The sequence below is a fragment of the Cariama cristata genome, unplaced genomic scaffold (assembly GCF_000690535.1).
Source record: "Cariama cristata isolate BGI_N322 unplaced genomic scaffold, ASM69053v1 scaffold6443, whole genome shotgun sequence".
NCBI lineage: Eukaryota > Metazoa > Chordata > Aves > Cariamiformes > Cariamidae > Cariama > Cariama cristata.
In genome coordinates this window covers 41,089-63,292 of record NW_009610043.1, presented here as the reverse complement: position 1 = coordinate 63,292, position 22,204 = coordinate 41,089, and the positions used below count along the sequence as shown (strand labels likewise).

Sequence of the window (22,204 nt, the reverse complement as noted above, 5' to 3'; positions counted from 1 at the left end):
TTGATGAACTACCATACGAAATGTGAGTACTGTTCTATTCTGAAGGCTTGCCAAGGAGCTCATCTCTCTCCAAAAGAGGTTTGTGTCCTGTGCAATTGAGCCAATAAACAAATATAATCAGATTAAGCTGTTTGTGGGAGGAATGCTGGTTGGATATGCAAGTATGATCTTTTGACTGTTCATGTGAGTGCACTGGCATCAGTAGTTCATCCCCACAGGTAATAGCTGAGATCGCTTTAAGCAGAGGCTGCAATACCCTTGGATACCTGAAGAAATCCAAAACTACCAGGTGTCCCAATAAGATCTTAAATTTCCTGGTATTTGTAGAAGCTCTAGGTGAGGGAATAGTGACTTTATCTGGGAAGAAGTTCTAGGTGGTGGTCTGAGTTGGGTGACTGCCGTCCTGGAGAACTAGATGTGTCCCTGCCGGGTTGTGGTGCTAGCTAGTAAGTTACTGGAAGCTTTTACAGGTGTGTATAGAGTTACGGTTTTGGTGTTTCGTACACAACTCCAGCCCTGAGTGATCATCTCTGCAGCTGAGACTCCCAGCTAGTGGAGTTGTATTTCCCCAAATACAGAGCAGAATACTATAAAAATTGGGAGTGTTTGAAGAACTAGACTTTAGACGCCTCTTCTGAGTACCAAAACTAGATCCTTCTGATGCCTTGAACTCTTACTATGCTTAGTCTTTCAACCTTTGAAAAATATATTACTATCACTTAATCATATGGGACAGTGTGAAAACTGTGCTAAGCACTGTGGATCTTTAGCAGAAGAGGTGCTATAAAATGAGCAGTGTATAAAAGATTGACTTGATTCAGAACTCCACGCTGACTACAATGTTTAATAAAAATGAATATAATGAGAAGTTCTGGGTTCAGGTCCACCTAGTTTGCTGAATGAGGGTGGGGTTTTATGGGAAGGAAAGGGTGGAGAAGAGTATTAGGGATCATACATCTTCCAAGAGAAGCTGAACTAAAGTGTCACAGGTGATCATAGTGCCTGCATTTTCTAATGTGTAATGCTTCTCTGTGCTTTTTGTATAAAAGACATTTTAAGATGCAACTACAAGTTGATTTTCATGGCATGTATGTATAGTGAAAATATCTGCTGTGTCATTAATTCATGGGTCTCAGGCTGTCAACTTTGCCTTCCTTATTTACTTTATTGTGCAACTACATGTCACAACCTAGGCCAAAAATCCATCACCAAAACATGCCTGCCCTGTCAAGCATCTATTCCCTTACAGCACCATTTACATACCAGTGCTCTGACTTCTTGAGCTGTTGTATGTGAAGTAGTAAAACACTAAAATAGACTATTCTTCCTTACCTGTTTTTGGAGGATCTGATTTTCTGCACCCATGGTCATGGTAACAGGGAAAAAAAGAACATCTTCAGCTTATGTCAAGCTATAAGTTGTTCAGAGTGAACATAGAAGTTTGGCTGCAAGTGTTGGCTGGTGCATTGCTTTTGTTGGTTGTTCTGGAAGCCTCTACACTCAGGGAAGACTTTCAAAACGTTCTGTCAGCTGGACCTGACACTGATGCAGGGATGTTGTATTTCCAAGCTAATGACACAGATGTGGTGCTTTTAATAAAACATACATGCCTTGGATCCTTGTACTTGGTTGACAGACTAATTTAAGCTTGCCAGGTAAGCTTTGCTATGTAAAGATGTAATCCTTCATCCAGGGAAGGAGTTTGACTGTTTTTTGGCATTTGAATCTGTAGTGCAGAACTGTATGCAAGCTCTTTCAGAAATACAAGTCTTAAATGCTGAGGCTGTTCCTACAGCAAGCTGTTACCTAAATTGCAAGTGCTTTTTCATCTCAGCTCTGAGCATTTGCTTCTAGATTTGTCTTCACATGTAGATTTGTGTTACACCAACTGCATAATATCTTAAAATAAAGGCTAACAATAAAAGTGAAGTAGACATAAGTATTTTGAACATTGTTCTTATCCTTGTTGTTTTCCCTGGTTTTGCTCAGTTTGAAGGCTTCCTTTGCCTTTGAGTATTTTTCCGAATTTAGTTTAAGATTCCAACCTTAATATTGGAACAGGTTGTCTAGAAGGAATATGCTTGGTGCTATTCAAACCTTGCCCGCAGAAGTCTTTCAGGAACTTGATCTAACTGGAACTGTGTCAAGTAGGAGCCTGGACTAACTGATGTTCAGTTGTCCTATTCAACCCAAGTTGTTCTGAATTTTTTTGCATATCTGTGTTGGTGATTTATACTTTCCTGTTTGGACTTACGGGGCAGAAATAACTTCTGCTTTTTTGTAATTGAATATTGAATCTTTTTCCTGTGACAGTTAACAGCACAAAAGTCTCTGGTGTTGAATTTGAGTCTCTTTCAGAAGGAAAGCTTTCTGAAGTTCAGTCCTCCTGGACCTGATGGCAAGCTTTCCTGCAGGCAGCTTTTATAGTTACGGGAAGGAAAGAAGTTCCTGCTGTTTTTTAGTTTGGACTTTGACCAAGGTTGACACCTTATAAGATCTTGAAGGAGATCCTTGAGTACTCGAGCAAACTGAGTTTCAGTATTGTGTTCATACGTTGTCAGCAGTTTCATCCTGCTTAAACATCATGAAACAAGACATTGTCAGTTGAGGTCAGGGGCTTTTGCCATTTAATTTCATCAGGAGCAAAGCAGTAAATTAGGATCTGAAACTCGAGTACCGAACCTCTTGTTGCTCCTCATTTATGTTGTATCTACTTTTTTTGCGAAAACTTCCCTGATTTACTACTTGAATCTAAGGAGATGCAACGAGTATTTTAAATTAGGATCTGAAACTCAAGTACCGAACCTCTTATTGCTCCTCATTTATGTTGTATCTACTTTTTTGCCAAAACTTCCCTGATTTACTTCTTGAATCTAAGGAGATGCAACTTGAGTATTTTATCCTCATGCACTTAAGACAGACATCTCTGAGTTCATGTTCAGTAAGTACAGACTTGGTTTTGCTACTAAGTCAGTTACCAAAAGGTACTTCAAGTTGAAAGATAAAGAATGAAGATAGACTAATTTAGTTGATCTTACTGAATTTTTACTGTGGAAGGTCACTTCTGTGCATTTAATTGAAGCTTGATATCTGCAAGTCACAGGTAAGAATTGAAGTGTTACAAATGTGTAACTTATGCCACTTTCATATCTGTAAGCAAGCTTGTGGACTAATATGCATGTGTTCTTGCATGTCTTTATAAAATAGAACTTGAAGGGGATGTGCTACATTTACTGTAAGGTTGGTTATGAATCCTTTTTATATTTCCTTAAAGGAACATTAAATCTTGCTGGCTAATGATTCAAGTGCAAAGCAAAATTAAAATGGATAACTGAGATTTCCTGCATACTGATGTATGTATTTCTTTTTTAAAATCTGGGATTAAACCATATTTAAAATGAAAACTACCTTACCTGATGCATCAATAACTGCGCTCACTTCTACAACGCCTATGGGAAAGATGTGGATGGATTGTTTTTAGATAACTTGCTGAAGAGCTCAAACTTTTTGTTTCTTTAAGGTGATGATTTATCTCTTAATTACAACCAAGTCATCTTTAGTAAACTAGGTTTGTTTTGAGTCACATAGGGAAGGGAGTGAATGTCCTCTAAAGGATAAAACACTTAAATGACTTACGTTCTTTGTATTGCTAGTGTTCTTCCTTCTCAGGGTTTGTTATATCTACAAATATGAATGAGTTTCTGTAGGGCAAAGTAAGTGAGGGGTTTTAAGTCAGGGTTTGCCGGACTTCAATGAATCCACACTAAACCAAATTTTGGGGAAAGTGTGTTCTGAATAGTTCACCAGGACATAAGCGTCTGTATATACAGGCAAATGCATTCCTGTAACAATTCAAAAAGGTGGCTGTAGATCAAGTGCTTCTAGTTTTGAATTGTAGAAATGCATTTGCCTGTATGTACAGACACTTGTTGCTATCTTGCATTACTTGTGCCTTTTTTTTTTAAAGGGCACTTAGTATAAAAAAGGATACTGGACTAATGCCTCTCTTTTTGGTAAAAACAAATTGGCTATACAGAACTTGGTGTGAGCAGGTAGGAAATCCAAACTTAAATTTTCACATTCCCTGGAGAACCTAATTTCTGTTGGTGGATCTTGCCATTGAAGCAGTGATTTCAAAGGAGATACAGTTACAATATAGGATTGATTCCTTTTTCCACATAAGGCAAGTATCTGCTGGTTTCCTCCTAAGGAAGCTTGAACATTTAGGTCAATGGATTTTTAACTTTAAATATTGGAGCAGGGAGGGGAGAGACTGACTGTGACTGGTAAATATTAACTGGAGATGCATCAAACCTTGTTTTGCCAGCAGAGTTGCAGTCCAGTGCAGAACTTAATTTCAATTCTAACAAAGTAGATGTTTTTGATACACATATGTGCCTTAACCACAAAACCTTCTTGGTGCCTCTCTGAAATGCCCAAATATATTTAACTTTGGCTTCATGGTGTTTAGTTTTTTTAGAATAAGCATACTCTGTTATTCCAAGTAAATTCTTTCTGGCTCTGAATGCACCTTCAGTGTAAACTGAGAAGCTTGTATACTTTTGGTATTATGGAAGCTGTTTTATAGAGAAGATTTTTGAGGAGTTGTGACTGAACTTGGCCTCCCTGGGTAGTCTGCAAACACAACTTTAAAAATTCTAATTGTTCTTGCATTTGACATGTTCGAGATTTGAACAAGGTGGTTACATAGCATACTACCTCAGTTTAGTAGCTGGAGGGTTACTGGACTTAAAAATTAATTAGCTTAAAAAAATTTACATAGAGTCAACTGGTTCTAAAGCACCACTGTTATGCCTTTAGAGGAATAAATTCTGCACTGATAAAATTAACTACTCTATTGAAGGCCTCTGTACTTAATACTAGATACTCATAGTGTATGTAATTGATCTTCAAAACTAGTTAAGGAAATTGAAACACATCAAGACTAGCTTCAAATTTCTTTAGGCAATCTTAAGAGATGCAAGACAACTTACTGTTACTCCTGCCTCCCACATCAAAGAAGGACCATGTACAAATGCTGATAAATCCTTGGTATTTGATGAGGCTCTCAAGTGAGATACAGTCATGGCTGTTCGGAGCTCCTCGCTGTAGTTTGATATGCAGATGGCTCAGTGTCTTTTCTGCATATGTTTCCAGGACCCTTTTTAAGACCATCTTTCTTTGCTTGCCTTTTTTAGTTGTGGAGTCCCATCTCAGATCTTATTTAAATGCAGCTTGCAAGTAGAAAGTAGTATTTTGCCAGTTCTGTTTCCTGCTTTTGAAAGTAACTGTGATTTTCCATGAATGGAAAAAGATGGGAATAAACAACTGTCAATATTTGGAAGATACTGAAGTGATTTAACTGTAGGAGAAAAGTTACTTGCTCTTCCTGCTTTTTCTGCTAACTTTGAATTGAATCAGCTGACCAAAGAAAGAGCGTTTTGGAGGAAGCATGCTGGTAGATCAGCCAAACCAGTTTTTGTCCCTTGTGATCTAAATATATAGGAAGCCCCCTTAACTGGGGCAGGCATCTGAGTTCTGTGTATGTCTTAATACATGTAGGGAGCCTGAGCTCTTCACTGCTGTGCCTAGCTGAGGGGCAATGCTAGTGTGAGTCTTCTCTCTCCGTAGCAAACTGGACTAGTAACAGAGCATACTGCTGAAAGTTTGGAGAAGTTGAAACTGGAAATGGTTGGATGCAATAACCTGTTTGTTCTAGTCTGGAAGGGATTAGCTGCTCAAATGTAAGAAAGGCAGCAACCTGTTCTTGTAAGTCGTGTGTCTGGCTTTAAACTGGAGCTTCCTGCCTAAATAGGAGCTAGCAGAAAATTCTTTATGCTCACTTCAACTGCTAGTGTTTCCTTACCCAGCTCTGGCTGGTCTCCTTACCACGCATGAGCACACATGGTTTTATCTCTTTGTAATTTGACTTTTGCCTTACAGTATTTACGTATATTAAGTGGCTGGTTAAACAGTGAGTGCTGTTGATGTCTTGGCAGTCTTGTGGATGACACCCAAGTAAGTATTTGGACTATTCTCTAGAAAACAGCTGCTTATGATCCTGGAAAAGCTAGCCTGATCCTTGATTAACTCCCTAAAATATGGAATTTAGGTGGTCAGTTCATAAAAAGAGGTCTTTTGACTAAAGGCTTGCTCTCTACCTAGGTCAGCTCTTTCAATATGATTACTTGATTCAGTTGTTACCAGGATTGCTTTGCATGTGCTGATAAAGAAATACCTGAACTCGGCACTTTGCTTGTATTGAATCAACTTACTATTTTATACTGTAAATAAACAGTAGTACTAATGCTGTGATCAAACATCCTTATCCCCTCTTGGTTGGAAGAGACTAGCTCTTCATCCCTCAGTTCGCAGATGCTGGCAGAAATATCATTGCAGTGTATTATACCTAAAACCAACTTCAGTTCCTGTTGGTGCAGGGTACAGTTGTAGGCTTCATAGCTCTATGCAGATCAGGGCTTTTTGAGGGTAACTGGTATTTGAACTGTTAACTCTGCCATTTAAAGTTAGCCTACTTAATGCTTTGAGAAATAAATATGCAAGTATAAGACATGAAGAAGGTAATTCACTAGTTCTGTAAAGAAACTGTCACTTCTGCAGGTGTTGAAGTGGTTCTTAAACTGCATCAAATTCTATAAATTCTGAAGGTCATACAGTTGCTTTCAGGCTATGCTTTTTATCAGCATCTGCTCTGGAAGCAAACAACATCTACAACATTGTAGAGTAGTGGTTCCATAGTCTGACTTCTTTCTGAATTAGTTTTGTCTTGCATCTAGGAGTTGGATTATGTCATGAGGGCTCTGAAATGGCAGAGTTGGTGTAAGATAAGGAAGGGGAGCATTTTGTTGGGAGGAGTATGGGAGCAGTACCCTCTGTGATGGCTCACCGTGTTTCAGGGAATGCGAACATAGTCTATTTTAAAGCAACACCACCTTAAATGTCATGTTATTTAAAAAAGCATTTTTGGAGTGTGCTGCAGTTTTACCAAGTGCTAGTGTTAGGCCATTGGAAATTATTATCTTTCATGCTTGTGTAAGGTAGTCCAGTGTAAGTCATTGAACACTGAGCCTCTCAAATGACTGCCTCTTCCTAGATGAAGATAGTGAAGGTGGATATGCATCTTAGCCAAACAGCCTCTGTGACAGAACAGGTTTTTTCAATGCAACTTAAGAATTAATGGATTAAAACTGTAGTCAATAATTGCATTGTGCAAAGTGTGCAATGAAAGTGACATCTTGTTATAGGCCTTGATGAAAACCCAGACTTTTCTGTGTCCTGCCTGTTCCTAGCTGTGTAGCTGATCAGTGCGATTGCTCTGAGCCTCTGTGGGGGGCTGAGTTTCCTATTACAGACATGTTATAATAACTTAACCTACTTAATACTTTGAGAAATAAATGTTTATTCATAGCAGGTACTTGATATTTCAATGAAGTTGTTTTATGACAAAAGCATTGAGTGGTGTTTTGTTAAAGAGGTTTTGAAAGCTTTGTGCTAGCCGGAGTATGATGAAAATGAGGTCAACTTCCACACTTAGGAGCTAACAGCTATAACTGCGTGTACATTGTCATAAAGTAGTTCAATGGGGAGAAAAACCTCATGGGAGTGTAACTCAAGCTCCAAAGGAGTCTCCAAATCAAATTTGCTGCTTGGTTCTTCCTATTTTCAAAACTTTCTTTTTTTAGTTACTTGTAAATATCTCCTTAGTGTTACATTGACTCAATAAAATACAAGATGTAAGGAGCCTGTCTTGGGGGGTATTGTGTGATGCTGCTCTCCTAGAACTAGGGCTGCCTCTTTCCAGTACTCATCTGGTTAACAGAAAGGACTGAGGTAAAGCAAAATGTTACCAGAGTAGGGAAGGGGGATGAATAGGTGTTTTGGGAGGATGAGTAAAACCTTTGAGACTTTGATTAACAGCCTCTTACCTGTATTTGCTTGTTTGCCTGCCTTCTAGAAGGGAGGAAAGAGGGGAGGGAGTGTGACTAATGGCACATGGGCTATGAGGACCTTAGTGGAAAAATGGGAAGTATGAGGAGCAAATTATTCCCTTCTTACTCTGTTCTGCCACTTCAAATAGAAACTTTTGCTGCCTAATCTCAGTCTTGCTCACTTTTTCTGTTTCATAACTTCAGTCTAATATTGCCCTATTTTTCAGGGGTCATTTTGGTTACCTTTTAACGTAATATCCTGTCCCCAGCACACTTGGTCACCTTTCTAACTTAGAACCTACACAAGTCTACTGAGTTTCCACCAGCTCGGGTCCTGGTCAGCGTTCTGTGTCCTGTCAGCTTTCATATGACTAGTAGATTCAGATCCCATCCTTGCAGATGTCTCCATACTTCAGGCTGATCTGTGTAGCTCGTTGGTCCTTCTTGGTAGGTGTTACTTGTCTGTCATGCACATAAAATTGAGGAATAATGGAGTAATTGAAATAAAAGGAAATGATAGAATGGGTTATTGATTTGAGTTTCAGATATCCAGTGGGTCATCAGAAGATGCGATGGGTAAATTGTATCCTGGTTGATGTATGAACGATTGCAGCATTTGGATTTCAGGGTTTTATCCAAGCGAAAAAGGAATTAAAAGAAAACCTGAAATCTTATAAGAAAAAGTGATATTTTCTTCAGATTTTTGGTTTCAGGCTTGCTGTGGTCTTTTGACCTGGGTTGTTTTGAGATCAGTGAAGGAGGATATTGATCTTTCATTCAGAAACTCTCTTTCCTAAAAAAACACTCTTATTTATTGGAATAACTAATACTATAATCCCACCTAAAGTTCCACTGATTTTTATTCTTTCCATCAATTATGGAAAAATGGACCTTTCTTTAATGGAAGATCAAATTTCTCTTTATTGCCATTAGCTATTAGATAGCCACAGTCTCAGAAGTGCTTCTAATGCTTTGCCTGCTGCACTCTCTTGCCACTTCAAGCTCTGCTTATGGTTTGAGATGTTTTTTTGCTTTAACTTTGAGTGGTTGCTTCTGCATTTAATTTAAGAGTGTAAGAAGTGATCTTTAACTAGTATGCAAATATAATCAGCTTAAACTGCTTTAAAAACAGATTGATGCCTCTTGTGAGTGGGAAGATAAAGGAAGCTAATATGCCTACCTGTTAAGGGGTCCACAGGAAACAAAATCACCTACCATTAATGTATGAGTCAGTGCAGTGATAGATGCTGACAAAACTTTTTTTGATGCTTTGGACTCTTAATGTTTATTCTTCACTCATAGAAGCGCAGGTAGAATGGAAGATGGAATAAGACACTTTCAGAATGCTCTTGTGTAGGACACTTGTCATCGTGTTAAGGGCAGGTGAGATACTCAGTGTGGCTGTTGATCTCTGCTGACTCAGTCATGCATTGGAGTATTGACATGTACACTCCTTCATATTCAGCTGCTTTCCGAACTGGAAATTATGTCAACTTAATCTAGAGAAGTGTATGATAAAGAAGATACATGGCAGTAGAAACCAAAGAATACCTCCATGAAGATCAACATTCCTCCTTCTCTGTGTACCTGTTTTAAACCTTTCTATTAAGTGTTAACCTCGCACTATCCAGCCTCAGGAGCCACTGCAGTCACGATAGCCATCCCAACGCTCTCCTCCCTGCTGTGGCTTTTAGCTCTGCCACAAGCTAACTTCATCACCCCAAGTGTAGGTAGTTGATACAGCACTCTGTTCCTGTTCCTTAGCACACTTAGAGTAGGGTAAAAAGAGTTTTGGGGAAAGCAAGCTACAATCCACTAGGAAGAACATAGAAAGGAAAGAGGAGGACAGCAATCTATAGCCAATATACAGGCTAAAGCTCAGCAGAAAGCAGCCAAAGAAAAAGGTGATGAAATTGTAAGTGTGTGATAATATGGTGCAAGAGAAGTTTTGGTCACTGCAGAGCAGAGCTGGTTTATATGGGAGCAGTAATATTGCAAAGCTAGAGATGTAAGCAGAAATGGAGAACTCTTAATCAGAAGCTGCACTTGCATAATATTAAGGTTGTGACATGGTGTGGCATAACCAATGCAGAAATACCGTATTTCAGCAAAGGGAGGAAAAAATACACCTTCAAAATAGTTAATTACCAGAAGAAAGTTCAGTTTGGTTTTGTTTGCCTACATCTTTATGAGGATAGCCTTGTCTGTGGCTAGAGAAAACTTGAATTTGTTTTTTTCCAAAGCTATTGTACTGTCATCTCACTTTATGCTTATCAAATCATACCTCTTCTGTACTTTCTAGATACGGGCTTTCCCCTAAAACTGAAGTGACAACTTTTTGATCTCTTAATTAAAAACATGTTTATTTAAACTTCTCAAGAGTGTTTTTCCTAACTATTTGCCAATGTTTTATTTAAATAAAAATGTCAAGAAAAATGTTGTCATAGACTCATAATTTAGATTGGAGGCCTGCTTAGAGTAGTGCCAGCTTTGATGTTGGATTGGGTTGCTTAAGGACTGGTCAAGTTTGGAATATCTCCAGGGATGAAAGGTCTACAACTTGGAAACCATTATTCTGAATTTCCCCCCACAATTATATTATTTGTTTCACTATTACAGTATGATTGATATATCATCCCACTACTCTACTTCTCCATAGCATCTTCCAAGAAAAAACAATGGAGGCAAGACCTATGTGCTGGTTAGTGTTCACCTAATGCTTCCAAGAAAAAACAATGGAGGCAAGACCTGTGTGCTAGTTAGTGTTCACCTAATGTACAAGTTCTCAAAATAGTCAACAGAGAAGGATCCTAAGAAGGTGCTTCAAAACAAAAGCTTAGTTTAAGCCTTCTGTTCGCATCACCTTGAGTACTGGAGCCCTATGGCAGAATTACTTCTTACATGTTTAAAACTGCCCAATGTTAATATGTCCTTCAGCACCTGTGCTTAAATTAAAAAAAATCTAAACCAAACCAGCTGTGTGAATGTGACAGCCTAGTAAGAAAGGTGGTTCAAAGCCAGTTCCTTTACTGGACATTTGACTTCCTAGGATTTACTGAAAGGGTCCTGTTCCTTTTTCCATCTTCTACTGTGGTGCTGAATCTGCTCTTTGTGTATCAAAGAGAAGACCTAATGCAAGGGAAAGGGTGGGAGCACACGGAGGGGGAGGCTACATCACCCTCTTCAGGGCAGCAAACTTGGATGTGCTTAGCTGTATTAATTAACAGTTATACACCAGTCCTTGGGAGTGTGCCTCCCTTAAGTAATTAGTGTTTGTGAGATGGTAGTAGAATTCATAGTGATGTTTCTTCTTAGCTTTTTTTGGCACAAGTTGTTGACTTAGGAAGTGATAACATTTGAGGTGCTTATCTGTGACTAGCAGCCTTGCAAGAGGAATGCTGATGAGCATGTCATGAAGTGTTTTCTGAATACTGGCAGGAATAAAGCGGAATTATTAATGCTTATATTGGAACACTTTTCTCCTGTTTTTAAACTCCTCTACAAAACTTGAGATTCGGTGGCTTCTTCCAAACCTCATTAAATTGAATAAAAAGCTTGTTGCAGACTATGAAGAGTGCTTGGTCTGTTTTTTTTTTCTTGGACCCAAAACACACAAAATAAGTCTACCTCCTGCTACTGTAATTGTGTATCTTGCCTTTTTAAAAGCAAGGACATGGCCAGAAAACTGTCTCTGAAGAGTTGTTCTGGAGTTGCGCAGTCTGCCTTCATAGCTTTTTTGTTTAATAAGCTTGCTAAGTATTCCTTTCAAAGGTGACTTTGTACAACCAAGCAGCTGTAAAGTTGAACTAGTTGCATGATCAAGCTGGTACCTCAAAGTAAAACTGTCCTTTCTGCTTCGTGTGCCATATGTAATTGTCAACCCATAAAGCTATTAATTATGGCATTTGGCTTGTTGGTTGAGAGTTGAGACGTATTTTAAAATAAAAACAGTTGACCTCTGTTGCAGGTAACCAAATGTTGCTTTTAGAAACTATTTAATAAAATCAATTCATACCTAGATTGTAGAGTGCAGTTTTAAGAAATTTTAAGACCTAATTTTCTAAGCTAGTACTGTGACCATTCATAGGGTGTTTTCTGTTAAAGCAGGACATCCTAATGTCACAATTTTTTGAAGTAATTGCTGAATGTAGATATATATGAGATTCCCCTACAGTGTGTCCACAACTTGAAATGTTAGAATTTCTTTTGCTTGATGCATCTAAATTTGTACTTTAAAAACTATTCCTTTCTACTACGTCAGTCCTAAAATTATATATCCTTTTTTTACGTACTGAAAATGTCTTTTTTTTTTTCCCTGTTATAAGCCATAAACTAAAGAACACAATAAATGCAAAATAAAGATTTATTTTTTTAATGGACTAGAATGTGAAAATTATCACATTAGAGTACAAGCAAACTATTTCTAGCAGCAGGATTATATGTTTATAGACTTTCCAGGCACATACACATGCAGCATGCTACTGGGATAGCTTCCAAGTTACTGTGCAGAGCAAATCTTCTGGTACAGTGGATCTAAGGGAGTGGTATTCCATCAGTTTGGCTGCTTGCATGCTTTAGGAAGGGTTGGTTTTAGTCTGGAACGTTAATTTTAGGGTTTGGGTATTTTAGTATAGAACTTTGTGTCCCAGCAGTCATTCAGATGCTATAGAAGATGTCTGAATACCTACTGCAATGATTGTGTAAGAATGAAGCAAATCGCATATTTTCTCCATATAATTTTTTTTACTTGTGATACAATACTTATTGAGGAAATAACTGTTTGTACAGCACTTGGAAAATCAAAAAGATAGGGCTTGGGAGGAATGGTGTCATATGAGCATTGCTGTTCACCTTGGCTTTTTTGCAGCTTTGTCCAACAGTACTTAGGCAATAGCCACTGTTCAGAGGTCTTCATCTGCTTTCTTGGGGGGAGGGAATTTAATTTTTAGTGTAAAATTAAACAAAAAAACTTTTGAAGATCAGTGCAAAAACAATTGGATCTTCTGTGAAAGAGCTCTCCTGTTGCTTGTATTACTAAGGAATTAGTTGGGTTTTTCCACTTTTGTGTACCAAAGAGGTTTAACAGAAACTTGAATTGCTTTGTGGCCCCCATTTCTGAATGGTTCCTTGCCAGAGAAGAGGCCTTAACCAGCACACGTGTACCTGTCAGAATCCAATGGTTGAATTCCCTCTTCGGGTGTATTAAGATCTCAGAAGTTACAACTTACATAGTAGTTAATACTTTTTACTTTTCCTCTTTAAGACAAACTGACATAACAGCTGAGTTTCTTGTATCAGTTGTTAGCTATTTAAGAAGTGTTTCTTGTTTTTGTTGTTTTTTTCCTCATGAAAGTTCATGTTTTAAAGTACTCTTTTTATTTGTAGTTGCCAATGTGAAGTATCAGAAGAGTATCGTTTGAAACTTTCTGGGACAAAGAGGACTGTTTTGTTCTCTCTCATTCTGTGGTAAGCTAATGATATTATTTTTGGTAAGATGAACTACCTGTTGGAGGTGGATTCTACAGTTATCACTGGTTACTCTCTTCAATAAAGTATTTTCCAAGATGTTAGACAAAAAATCAGTATTTTACTGAGTTGGAATTTGCAACCTTTAATTATATTTTAAAAAAAGACTTCTGATTCTTAGTAGTACACAGTCTTCAAACATGATTCTTCATCTATCCTGCTCCTATTCCTGAGTAATGTGCAAATGTCCATATTGTTAGCTGCTTCCCCAGTAAGTGCTTCTACATGCAGTGCCAGGAAAGACGGGAAACCTTGCTGTCAGTGATTGAAACATGGAAAACTAAGTGCTTATCCTTATCTCAGAATAATTTCCTTCCACTTGTGAAAGGGGAGGAAGTGTTTTCAGTTTGTTACAGTAGCATCTTTTGCTAAAGCTAAATCGCATTCTGGAATACTTAGTTCTCAAATTTTCTAATGCTTCTTTGTCAAAACCTTTGGATTCCTATCTAAAACTTACAGGGCAATTGTGACACAGCATGTAAATAGCTATGTTTTTAGACTCAGGGTCAACTCAGTTTTGATTTTGATACTGAAATTGAATTCAGGATCTGGACAGGGAAGGCAGGGGAGCAAAGTCAAATGCTTGGGTACTTCCTTTTTCCTTTTTTCCCCTCCAGTTTTTCTTTTTCCTTGCTATAAGTCCAGCTACATTTAAATACATGTGAATTTAAATGATCCTTTATTTAGATAATATTCTTTGTTTAGAATCACTGGCAAACAGATGGTTATTGCTAGTCTTAATTATATGCATAATTTAGACCAGAAGGCACATCTGAAATGAAAGGTAATTAAGATGTTCCCATACTCGCTGAACAGAGTCTGAGGTTACAACCTTTAGTAATCATTTATCCTTTCAAGCAGAACATAAGGATGGAGAATTAACAAGACTAATCTCTTTTTGGTGTAATTTAATATATGTGAAACTAGAGTTGAAAGGGCAGCACAGTAAATTGATAACATAACCTTTGTTGGCCTCAGTCCTGACACAAAAAAATTATTTCTAACAATAAAAACAAGTTTCACTACACTATGTCTAAGCTAGATACTCTTTATATGTGATCCTATTTATAAGTGGGAGACTGAATTTGAGGGTGCTCTTTATGAAGATATTTTCTTGGTCAGTTATCTAAGCTGTATTTGAACATTTCAATTTCATTTCTGGGAAATGTTTTTTACTGTCATGGAAGAGCTGATTATTTGCCAGATGCAGTTAAGCAAAATGAGAACTCTGATACCTTTTTTTTTTGATTAGTTGCAGGATGGAGTGGGTCAACTTGAGAACAGATTTCTTCAGCCAGTTTGTGCTAGTCTCACTTTGTATCAAGCTGCCCTTCAGAGTAGCACTGGTGAAATTCAACAGAGTGGCTTGTTGGAGTTGACAATATGAGGAATGTTCTTGTGCTCACTTCTAAGGCGATGCTCTTAAAGTGAGGGTCCGAAATCCCCTTGCTAGGTGATCACAATCACTGTGATCCTCCTTCTGGTCACATGACTAACCTGGAAGAGTTTGCTAAATGTATGGATGGAAATGGATTAGAAAGCTTTGGCATAGAAAGAAATCGAGATTGAAAGTGTGGTTTCAGAGTTAATTCACACAATCTCAGTATGGGCTGCTGCTGAGAATCATGTGTGGGCCCTGTCCCTGCTCCCAGTGGTGTATTTCCTTTCCCTTGTGCTCAATCCAGTGATCGTGAGATCATGAAGGGAGGGGGATCAGCTTGTTGACGTGATGGGAAATGAGTTACTTCTTTCAGTATATTCACTGTACATCAGATCAGTGAACTTCATGCTAACGATTCAATGTTTCCTGCTTTCCAACTTTTGTGTTGTGGCAGTTAAGTTGAAGCATTTCACTAATACCTAGAAGCGGTGTGAGCGTGCAAATTATTTATTTTAGGACCAGTCTTATAAGTTCTTGTACCCTTTATCTTGGCAACATCACAGTTTATATCTGATAATCCTGATTAAAACAAACTGCTCTATTTTTTTTTTTCACACAGTTTTCCCAAAATTCACCTTAAAAAGGAAGATTCTCACATTCGGGTGAAAAACCACAGTATTATAATAGAAGCTGCTTTGCAGCTGAATGCAGCAGTTAGAATAAGAAATTTGTTCTGCAGTCATCTGGATAGTCTCTGCTGATGGTTTATGCTGGATTTTAGAGCACAGCTGTAAGAAACTTTAAGACCTAGTTTTCTAAGCTAACACTGGTTTTATTAACATGTAGATGATTATATAGTAAACTTTAAAAATAAATGTATCTAATCAATCTGAAGTATAAAAGAACAATTTTGTTACAGCACAGTGCCTAATATATTAAAACTTCATCAGTGATACTAAGCATGCTTTAGATTTGTAATAAAGCTCATCTTAATTAGATCGGTGTTTCTTTGATAGTTGTGCTTGAAGGAATTTTCTGAAATAGCAAGGTATTTTTTATATTCAGAAGGTTTTACTATTAATGTTTAAAGGTTTGGGGTTGTACATAAATCGTCTAGATGAATTGATCTGGAAATGTTTGGTCCTAACTACTTTAACAGCAGCTGCTATTCTGGAAGAGCAGAATTGGCACTGGTGCAGAGGTGGTTTGTTGCAGAAGGCAGTCATGCCAACAGCTGGGCTCCAGCAGCCTGTGAAATGGTGACTGAGATGTCCTTCTCAAAAGTGGTCACACAAATGTGCCCTAACTACTCATCAGTCTTCTGGCTGGCTGTAGACCTGATAGCTCGATGTCTAAGCTTATCCTTATTTTAAGGATGGAGAAGGAGATTTGTGAAAACTTCAGTTTTTAAACCCATCTTCTCTTGAATCATCAGTCTTCATTATATCAGGATATACTGCAAAGTTAATCCAGTTTGCACCTTTCTTGATGGATGAGCTGTAAGATAGAGGTGGATTGGACAAATAAACGTGTTGCTTAGCCAGCTGTCATTTTAAATTTGATGGAGCAGGAGGCTCATTTTTTAAATCTTGTAGATCAAGGGGAATAGTTCATCACATAATCCGAAAAAAACACGAGACCCAAAGGTTAGAAGCTGAAACCAGATGCATTTGAGAGAACTGCTGCACCCCTCCTTTCTTGGTATCTTCAAGTCAAGAGTAGATGTGGTTTTGGAAGATAAGTGTACCCAAACACAACATACATAAAATACTAAGTCATTCTGGAGTCAAGCATAAGCTCTTGTTTTGAATACAAGGGCTAGAAGTTTATAGCCTCTGATATATTGAAGATCAAACCTAATGAATTTATGGCCTTTTTAGCTTAATCATTATGATTCTTTTAATATTCTCATCAGTTACAGCATAGGTTACATATGAAGCATCTTTAATCTCGTGCTTGTTTTGAAACAAAAACGTTGAATAATTCTGCCTTTTTAAAACCAGTATTAACTATAGTATTATCTTCATCTTCCTGTTGGTAGATAACCTTTCTGGATTTCCTTCATTTTTTGATAACGTAAAAGAATGTTCCTACTCTCCATTGTTCTTGCAGGCCTGGAAATGTCTATGCTGTTTTATTATTTTTCCTTATCAGTTTCCATAGCTGATAGATTCAGACTTCTATCAAGTCTTCTAGCTTTTAAATCAGGATTTATATCTACTTTTTGCATTAATTTTTAGTGAATTAGTGGCAGTTCCAGATTGATTCTGCTCATAATTTCCTCCTTTTTATATATCTACACACATATACATGTACTTCTGCAAATTGTGCAATTTTGAACCAACTTGCAAGCTTTTATATGCTGTTTCTCCCCTACTCTGGGGACATAAAGGCATTCTGTTTATTGCAATGTTCGTATTTAATAGAGGTTTTGGGGACAGTGTGATCGTTTTTTAGACAGTGGCAGGTTTTGGTTTCAGAATATGTGCATCTGCTGCTCCTTTTCCCTTTGTAAATATTGCGTACGATATACTGGGTATAGTTAGTGCTTCCTGCAGCGGTGGTGTGCTTGTGAGCTGATGGAGTCAAAGTGATTTTCTCTGTCAGCCACAGCACTGATAATTTGAAATATATTTATAAGTAAGGTGACATATGAACTGAGAGCTGACTGAACTTGAGTGATATATTTTTGTTTGTATCTTTTATGTGCTGTAGACTGCAAAACCCATAAAATACCTGAATGAATCCTTTTTTTTTTTTAAAAAAAAGGAAGAATCTACCTGAATTTAAAAAATTGAATATAAGATAAATCTCAAAATCAAATTGTAGCTCCTGTATTCACTTCAATCATGAAGTTACTAATAGGGTCAATTGCATAAACTTCAAGACTATATGCTCTCTAATATTTCCAGAAAATTCGCGGGTGATAAAAGATCAGGGGATTGTTAGATAGTGGAGAGAGCAAGTTGCTAGTGTATAGTGATCTGGAGCTCTTGGAAAGGTCGGTGCAAGAGAATGGATATTTTGATACATCCATGGGTGCAGAAAATGAGTCAAAACTATAAAATGAGGAATTTTACCCGTATATGAGTTCTAATTCATACGCCCTAGTTGAAACAAGATTACCTCAGGAGGATCCAACAACCTGTTTTACCTAACAGATCAGGCTAAATGATCCCAACGATCCCTTTGGTTTTATCACCGATGTAGTTGTGGGTTGCCATCTGCAAATGCCTGGGGAGACAATTCAGGGTGATCTAGGAAGATTAACATGTTTTAATTTAAATTATATAAACAGTGATCTAATTGCTACATTTGGCTGGGTATTCTCGCAGCAGTACGTTCGAAGACGATTTTTTCAGAATGAACAGAAGGAGCCAGACACATTTTGAAACACTTTTGTGTCTCAGGAGAGTTTGTTTTTATGGATTTCATCTTTTCATAATTACTGTCTGCTTGCAGTTTTCTAACAGCTAAATTCTCAGTCTTTAGAAGTTAATTTGTATTTATTTGCCGAAAGAAAATGAATTTAACTTCATCGTTACACTTTTCTGGTTTTCTAGATTTTAATAATAAGAAGAGCCTCAAAGTATTGTGAGTAAAGACGAGGATTTCTCCTCCTATCCAGGGCCTGTCATGGTAAGGAAAAGGGGTTTGTAGGGTCTGTTACGGAGCAGAATAGGCTAAAATCTGATAAAACATTAGAGAATGAATGTTTACATGTGAGGTTGTTGAATTTTAAGTGTAGTGCTAGACTAGGCTAGGCTAATGCTTTTTTCCTAGTACTATTACAAGTCTGTCTTTTTTTAATGACTTTACTAATTGGGCTGCAGGAAGGAAACCTGTTTCTAATACCATATTTAGTTGTTTGAGTGCTTGTCTTTGAAAGTTTAGTAACTGTAGTAAGTTACTGATACCTGAATTCTCTAAACACTTCATCCTGTTTGAGCTTTTCATTGGTCATTGATAGCTTGCTATGAGGTGAAGGTGGCAGCAAGTAACAGTGCTGAAGTTAACTGTAACGCTTTGTTTCTCAGGATGAAGAGACTCAGCACAGCCTTGAATGCATCCAGGCTAATCAGATTTTTCCCAGGAAGCAGCTGATCCGAGAGGATGAGAACCTTCAGGTAATCACCACACTGCTCCTTGCCAGTTAAGATCACAGTATCTCTAGTTGACCTGTGTATTCTCTGGCCTCTCCCATAGAGTTTTCATTCGCAGTCGAGCACAGTAATAGGAGAAACACATTTTCTTTTTAAATACTCATGTGCAGTTGGTAGGACAGAGAACTTGTGCATTGTGTTACAAGAGGTTTCTTAAGAGTGTCTGAAAAATAACCATTATTTGTGTAATTATTTCAAGTGCTAGGTTTTATTCCGTAGTTTAGGACTCATTCTGTTTTTTAAAAAAACAGACTAAGGTAGTTAAATACTACCATTACTTCTTGTCACTGAGAAGCCAAAAGTCTTATGCTGCACAAAATAAATGGATGTCTTTTGGTCTCTTAATTTTCCGGAGTTCCTTTTGAAATCAATTTTGTTCAAATGATTTATCCATGTAGACACTCTTATCAACTGAAGAGGTAGTTTGTTTCATTTTAATAGAAAATATTTTTAATTTATTTAAGCTAAGTTGTTGTAAAACCAGATTATTTTCAAGTTGTGCATTTACACTTTTCATCTAGCTCAGCTAAATTGGGCTTAAGTCACATTTTTAATTAAACAGCTGCAATTTCTATGTGCAGTGTAATATAACTGCAGGTTTTCTAACTTTATAAAACACCGACATGTTGTGCATTTTCGTATTTGCAGTGGGAAATACGAAGTGAAAAGTGTGATTTGTCCAACTCACTTCAGCTGTGTAGCATTTATGTATCCAGTTTAAGCTGGTTACCTTGCTTAGTGAATATTGGAGACCAATAGCATAGAAGATTATTCATCTTGCATGTTTTGCCTACTTTAGGATTAATTTAATGACATTACGGAAGTGCCACTCTCTGTTAAGTAAGGAGCAAGAGCATACATCAAGGGGTTGGTCAGACTGCTTGCCAAAACGTGAGGATATTTTGCTCAGATTTTTCATTAAAATTCATTGTTTTCCCTGACCAATCACTTATTACTCAGGCAAATCAAGAGAAAATGAGAAATCATTTTTAAAAAAAGGCTGCAGTTAACCTCTGAACCAACCTTACCCAAGACTTTCCTTCTTAGCAGTAATAGCTAGGCTGAATTCTCAGCAGTGTTTCATTTTGATTTTATGATGATGTGTGCTCGAGCCTATGCTTACAGGAGGTACATATTTTTGGTAAATGGTTTCTGAAACATTTTTTTTCACATTCTAAAGGTCCCATTCATTGAACTTCATGGTGAGAGTACGGAGTATGTAGGACGAGCAGAGGATGCCATCATTGCACTTTCTAATTACAGGCTTCACATCAAATTCAAGGAGTCTGTTGTGAATGTAAGTGTTATTTATGCTACTATGGTAATGCAGGTATTCTGAACTTGATCCAAATAAGAGAATTTAGGATAAAAGTATGATGATCCTGCCTTTTAAGGTTAGTGGTAATGAAAAATCTCTTTGATGTTCAAATCACGTTTTTCAGGGAGAACAGGTACATATTCAGGCATCAAGAGATGACTCAGCACCTCTGAAAATCAGGCTTCGTAAAGAAGTGTCACATCACTCAACTTTATGTTCTCTTTACAGCTGGCTATGCCAGCCCTTTGTTCTCCCTAAGCTCTGTATATGCTCAGTAGAGAAATAAAAGGTCTTTCAAAGGGCCCTTTGGAGCACCTAAGCTAGAGTTGTGCCTTGCTTGGAGCTTCAAAAGGTGGAAGTAGGTCCAGCTGCTGAAGTCACATGCCTGAAGCTGGATAGCATGAGTACAGCCATTGATGTGAGATCTGTGAATTGGACCTCATCTTCAGATGCCTGTGCCTTTCTGTAAAGAGCTTTACTCTAAGTATCTGTTCTTAAAGATTGTTGCATGTCTAGCTACTTGTGATCATAGACATAAATTAAGTGGGCATTGTATAGTCCTTTACAGTAGTATAATGTTGCCAGATACTAGTCTTACTAGTTGTAATATCATTTGTGAACTATATAGAATTTGATAGGACATTATATGTGGCACGGAAGTATTTTTGTCGATATTTGTAATAAAACCAGTAAAACAAAATTCAAAGGATCAAAGCATGATGGATTTTCTCAATCTCCTTATTTCAAGACAAGTCCTGACCCTGGCTAGTTGTTCACGATTGCCACATGTCAGTCATAAATTCTGAACTGTGCAGTGGTGAGTTAAATGTAAAACACCAAAACTGTGTATTATTCCAAAGCTGAGAAAAGCAAGGGAAACAAAACACAAGAATTGGGAGGTGTCCAACATATACATGACTGAGACATGTGACACAGTGGTCTGGAACATCAGGGAGATCTCCTGTGTGCCTAACCGATTTAATTTTTGATGCCATGTCAATCTTAAATTTTTTTTTATTGTTTTGTGCCAGAATCGAATTATTAACTCTGTAAAAATGTTGTTTACTAACTGAAACTCAGTCTTTACTGGTTTATGTTGTCTCTAATCATATAGCTGTGTTATCTACAGACTTTGAAATGTGCCTGTGTCATAGTTGTCATTAATCACTTTAAGTGGTATTTTAGTTCATGAGTTGTCAATGTAGAAGGCTGAATAGGCATGTCTGCTAGACTGGTGAACATCTGTGTACAGCATTAAAGTACTAAAATTCATGATGACGTGGGGTTTTTCAGCAAATAAAGGTATTATTTCTGAACATGGCAATTGATCAAAATGATGGCAAAAGATTTACGATGACAAAAATTTAATTGGAAACTTAAGGGCTATTATCTTCCACTGCTGGCCATACAAAGGAGTTCATACAAGTATGTGTGTATGCAGAGGTAGCATAGCTTTACTTTTCACTTCTCTTATTCTGTAGTCAATCCTGAAGCATAAGGTAAAGGTTAAGCTGCTGGCATCACCGTGCATCAGAACGGTAGCCAAGGGTCAGCTAGGTGCTGGGGTGCCACAAGTGCAGTCCAGCCAGGTGCGTCTCCACACACTGCTGGCAACAGAGACGATGCATTATGAGGCATGTGTTTTATAGGATTCCTTGGCTGCTTTGTGATACAGGCATGAATTCTAGGGCTAAATTCTGTCAAGGGGCTTGCTGTAATAAATCTATATTGTATTACTTTCTGTGAGATTTTTTTTCAATTCAGAGTCTGAATGTTATATGAAATTGGCAACTAGAATTGACAGAGCAAAGAGCTCAATATTTAAAAACAAGAGTAGCCCTAGAAATCAAGAGTTTGTCCTGAGGAA

At 37.6% G+C, this 22,204-nt stretch overlaps 1 protein-coding gene across 1 annotated transcript in view; it reads left to right on the top strand.

The window, feature by feature from the left end:
• The window catches only part of MTMR3 (myotubularin related protein 3), a 76,793-nt gene that overhangs the window by 17,900 nt on the left and 36,689 nt on the right, over positions 1–22,204 (top strand). The window contains exons 3-6 of the mRNA XM_009697742.1: positions 13,335–13,415; positions 18,420–18,495; positions 18,894–18,983; positions 20,200–20,316. Coding sequence (XP_009696044.1) covers positions 18,493–18,495; positions 18,894–18,983; positions 20,200–20,316 — 210 coding nt within the window. The 5' untranslated portion in view covers positions 13,335–13,415; positions 18,420–18,492. The remainder of the gene's footprint in view (positions 1–13,334; positions 13,416–18,419; positions 18,496–18,893; positions 18,984–20,199; positions 20,317–22,204) is intronic.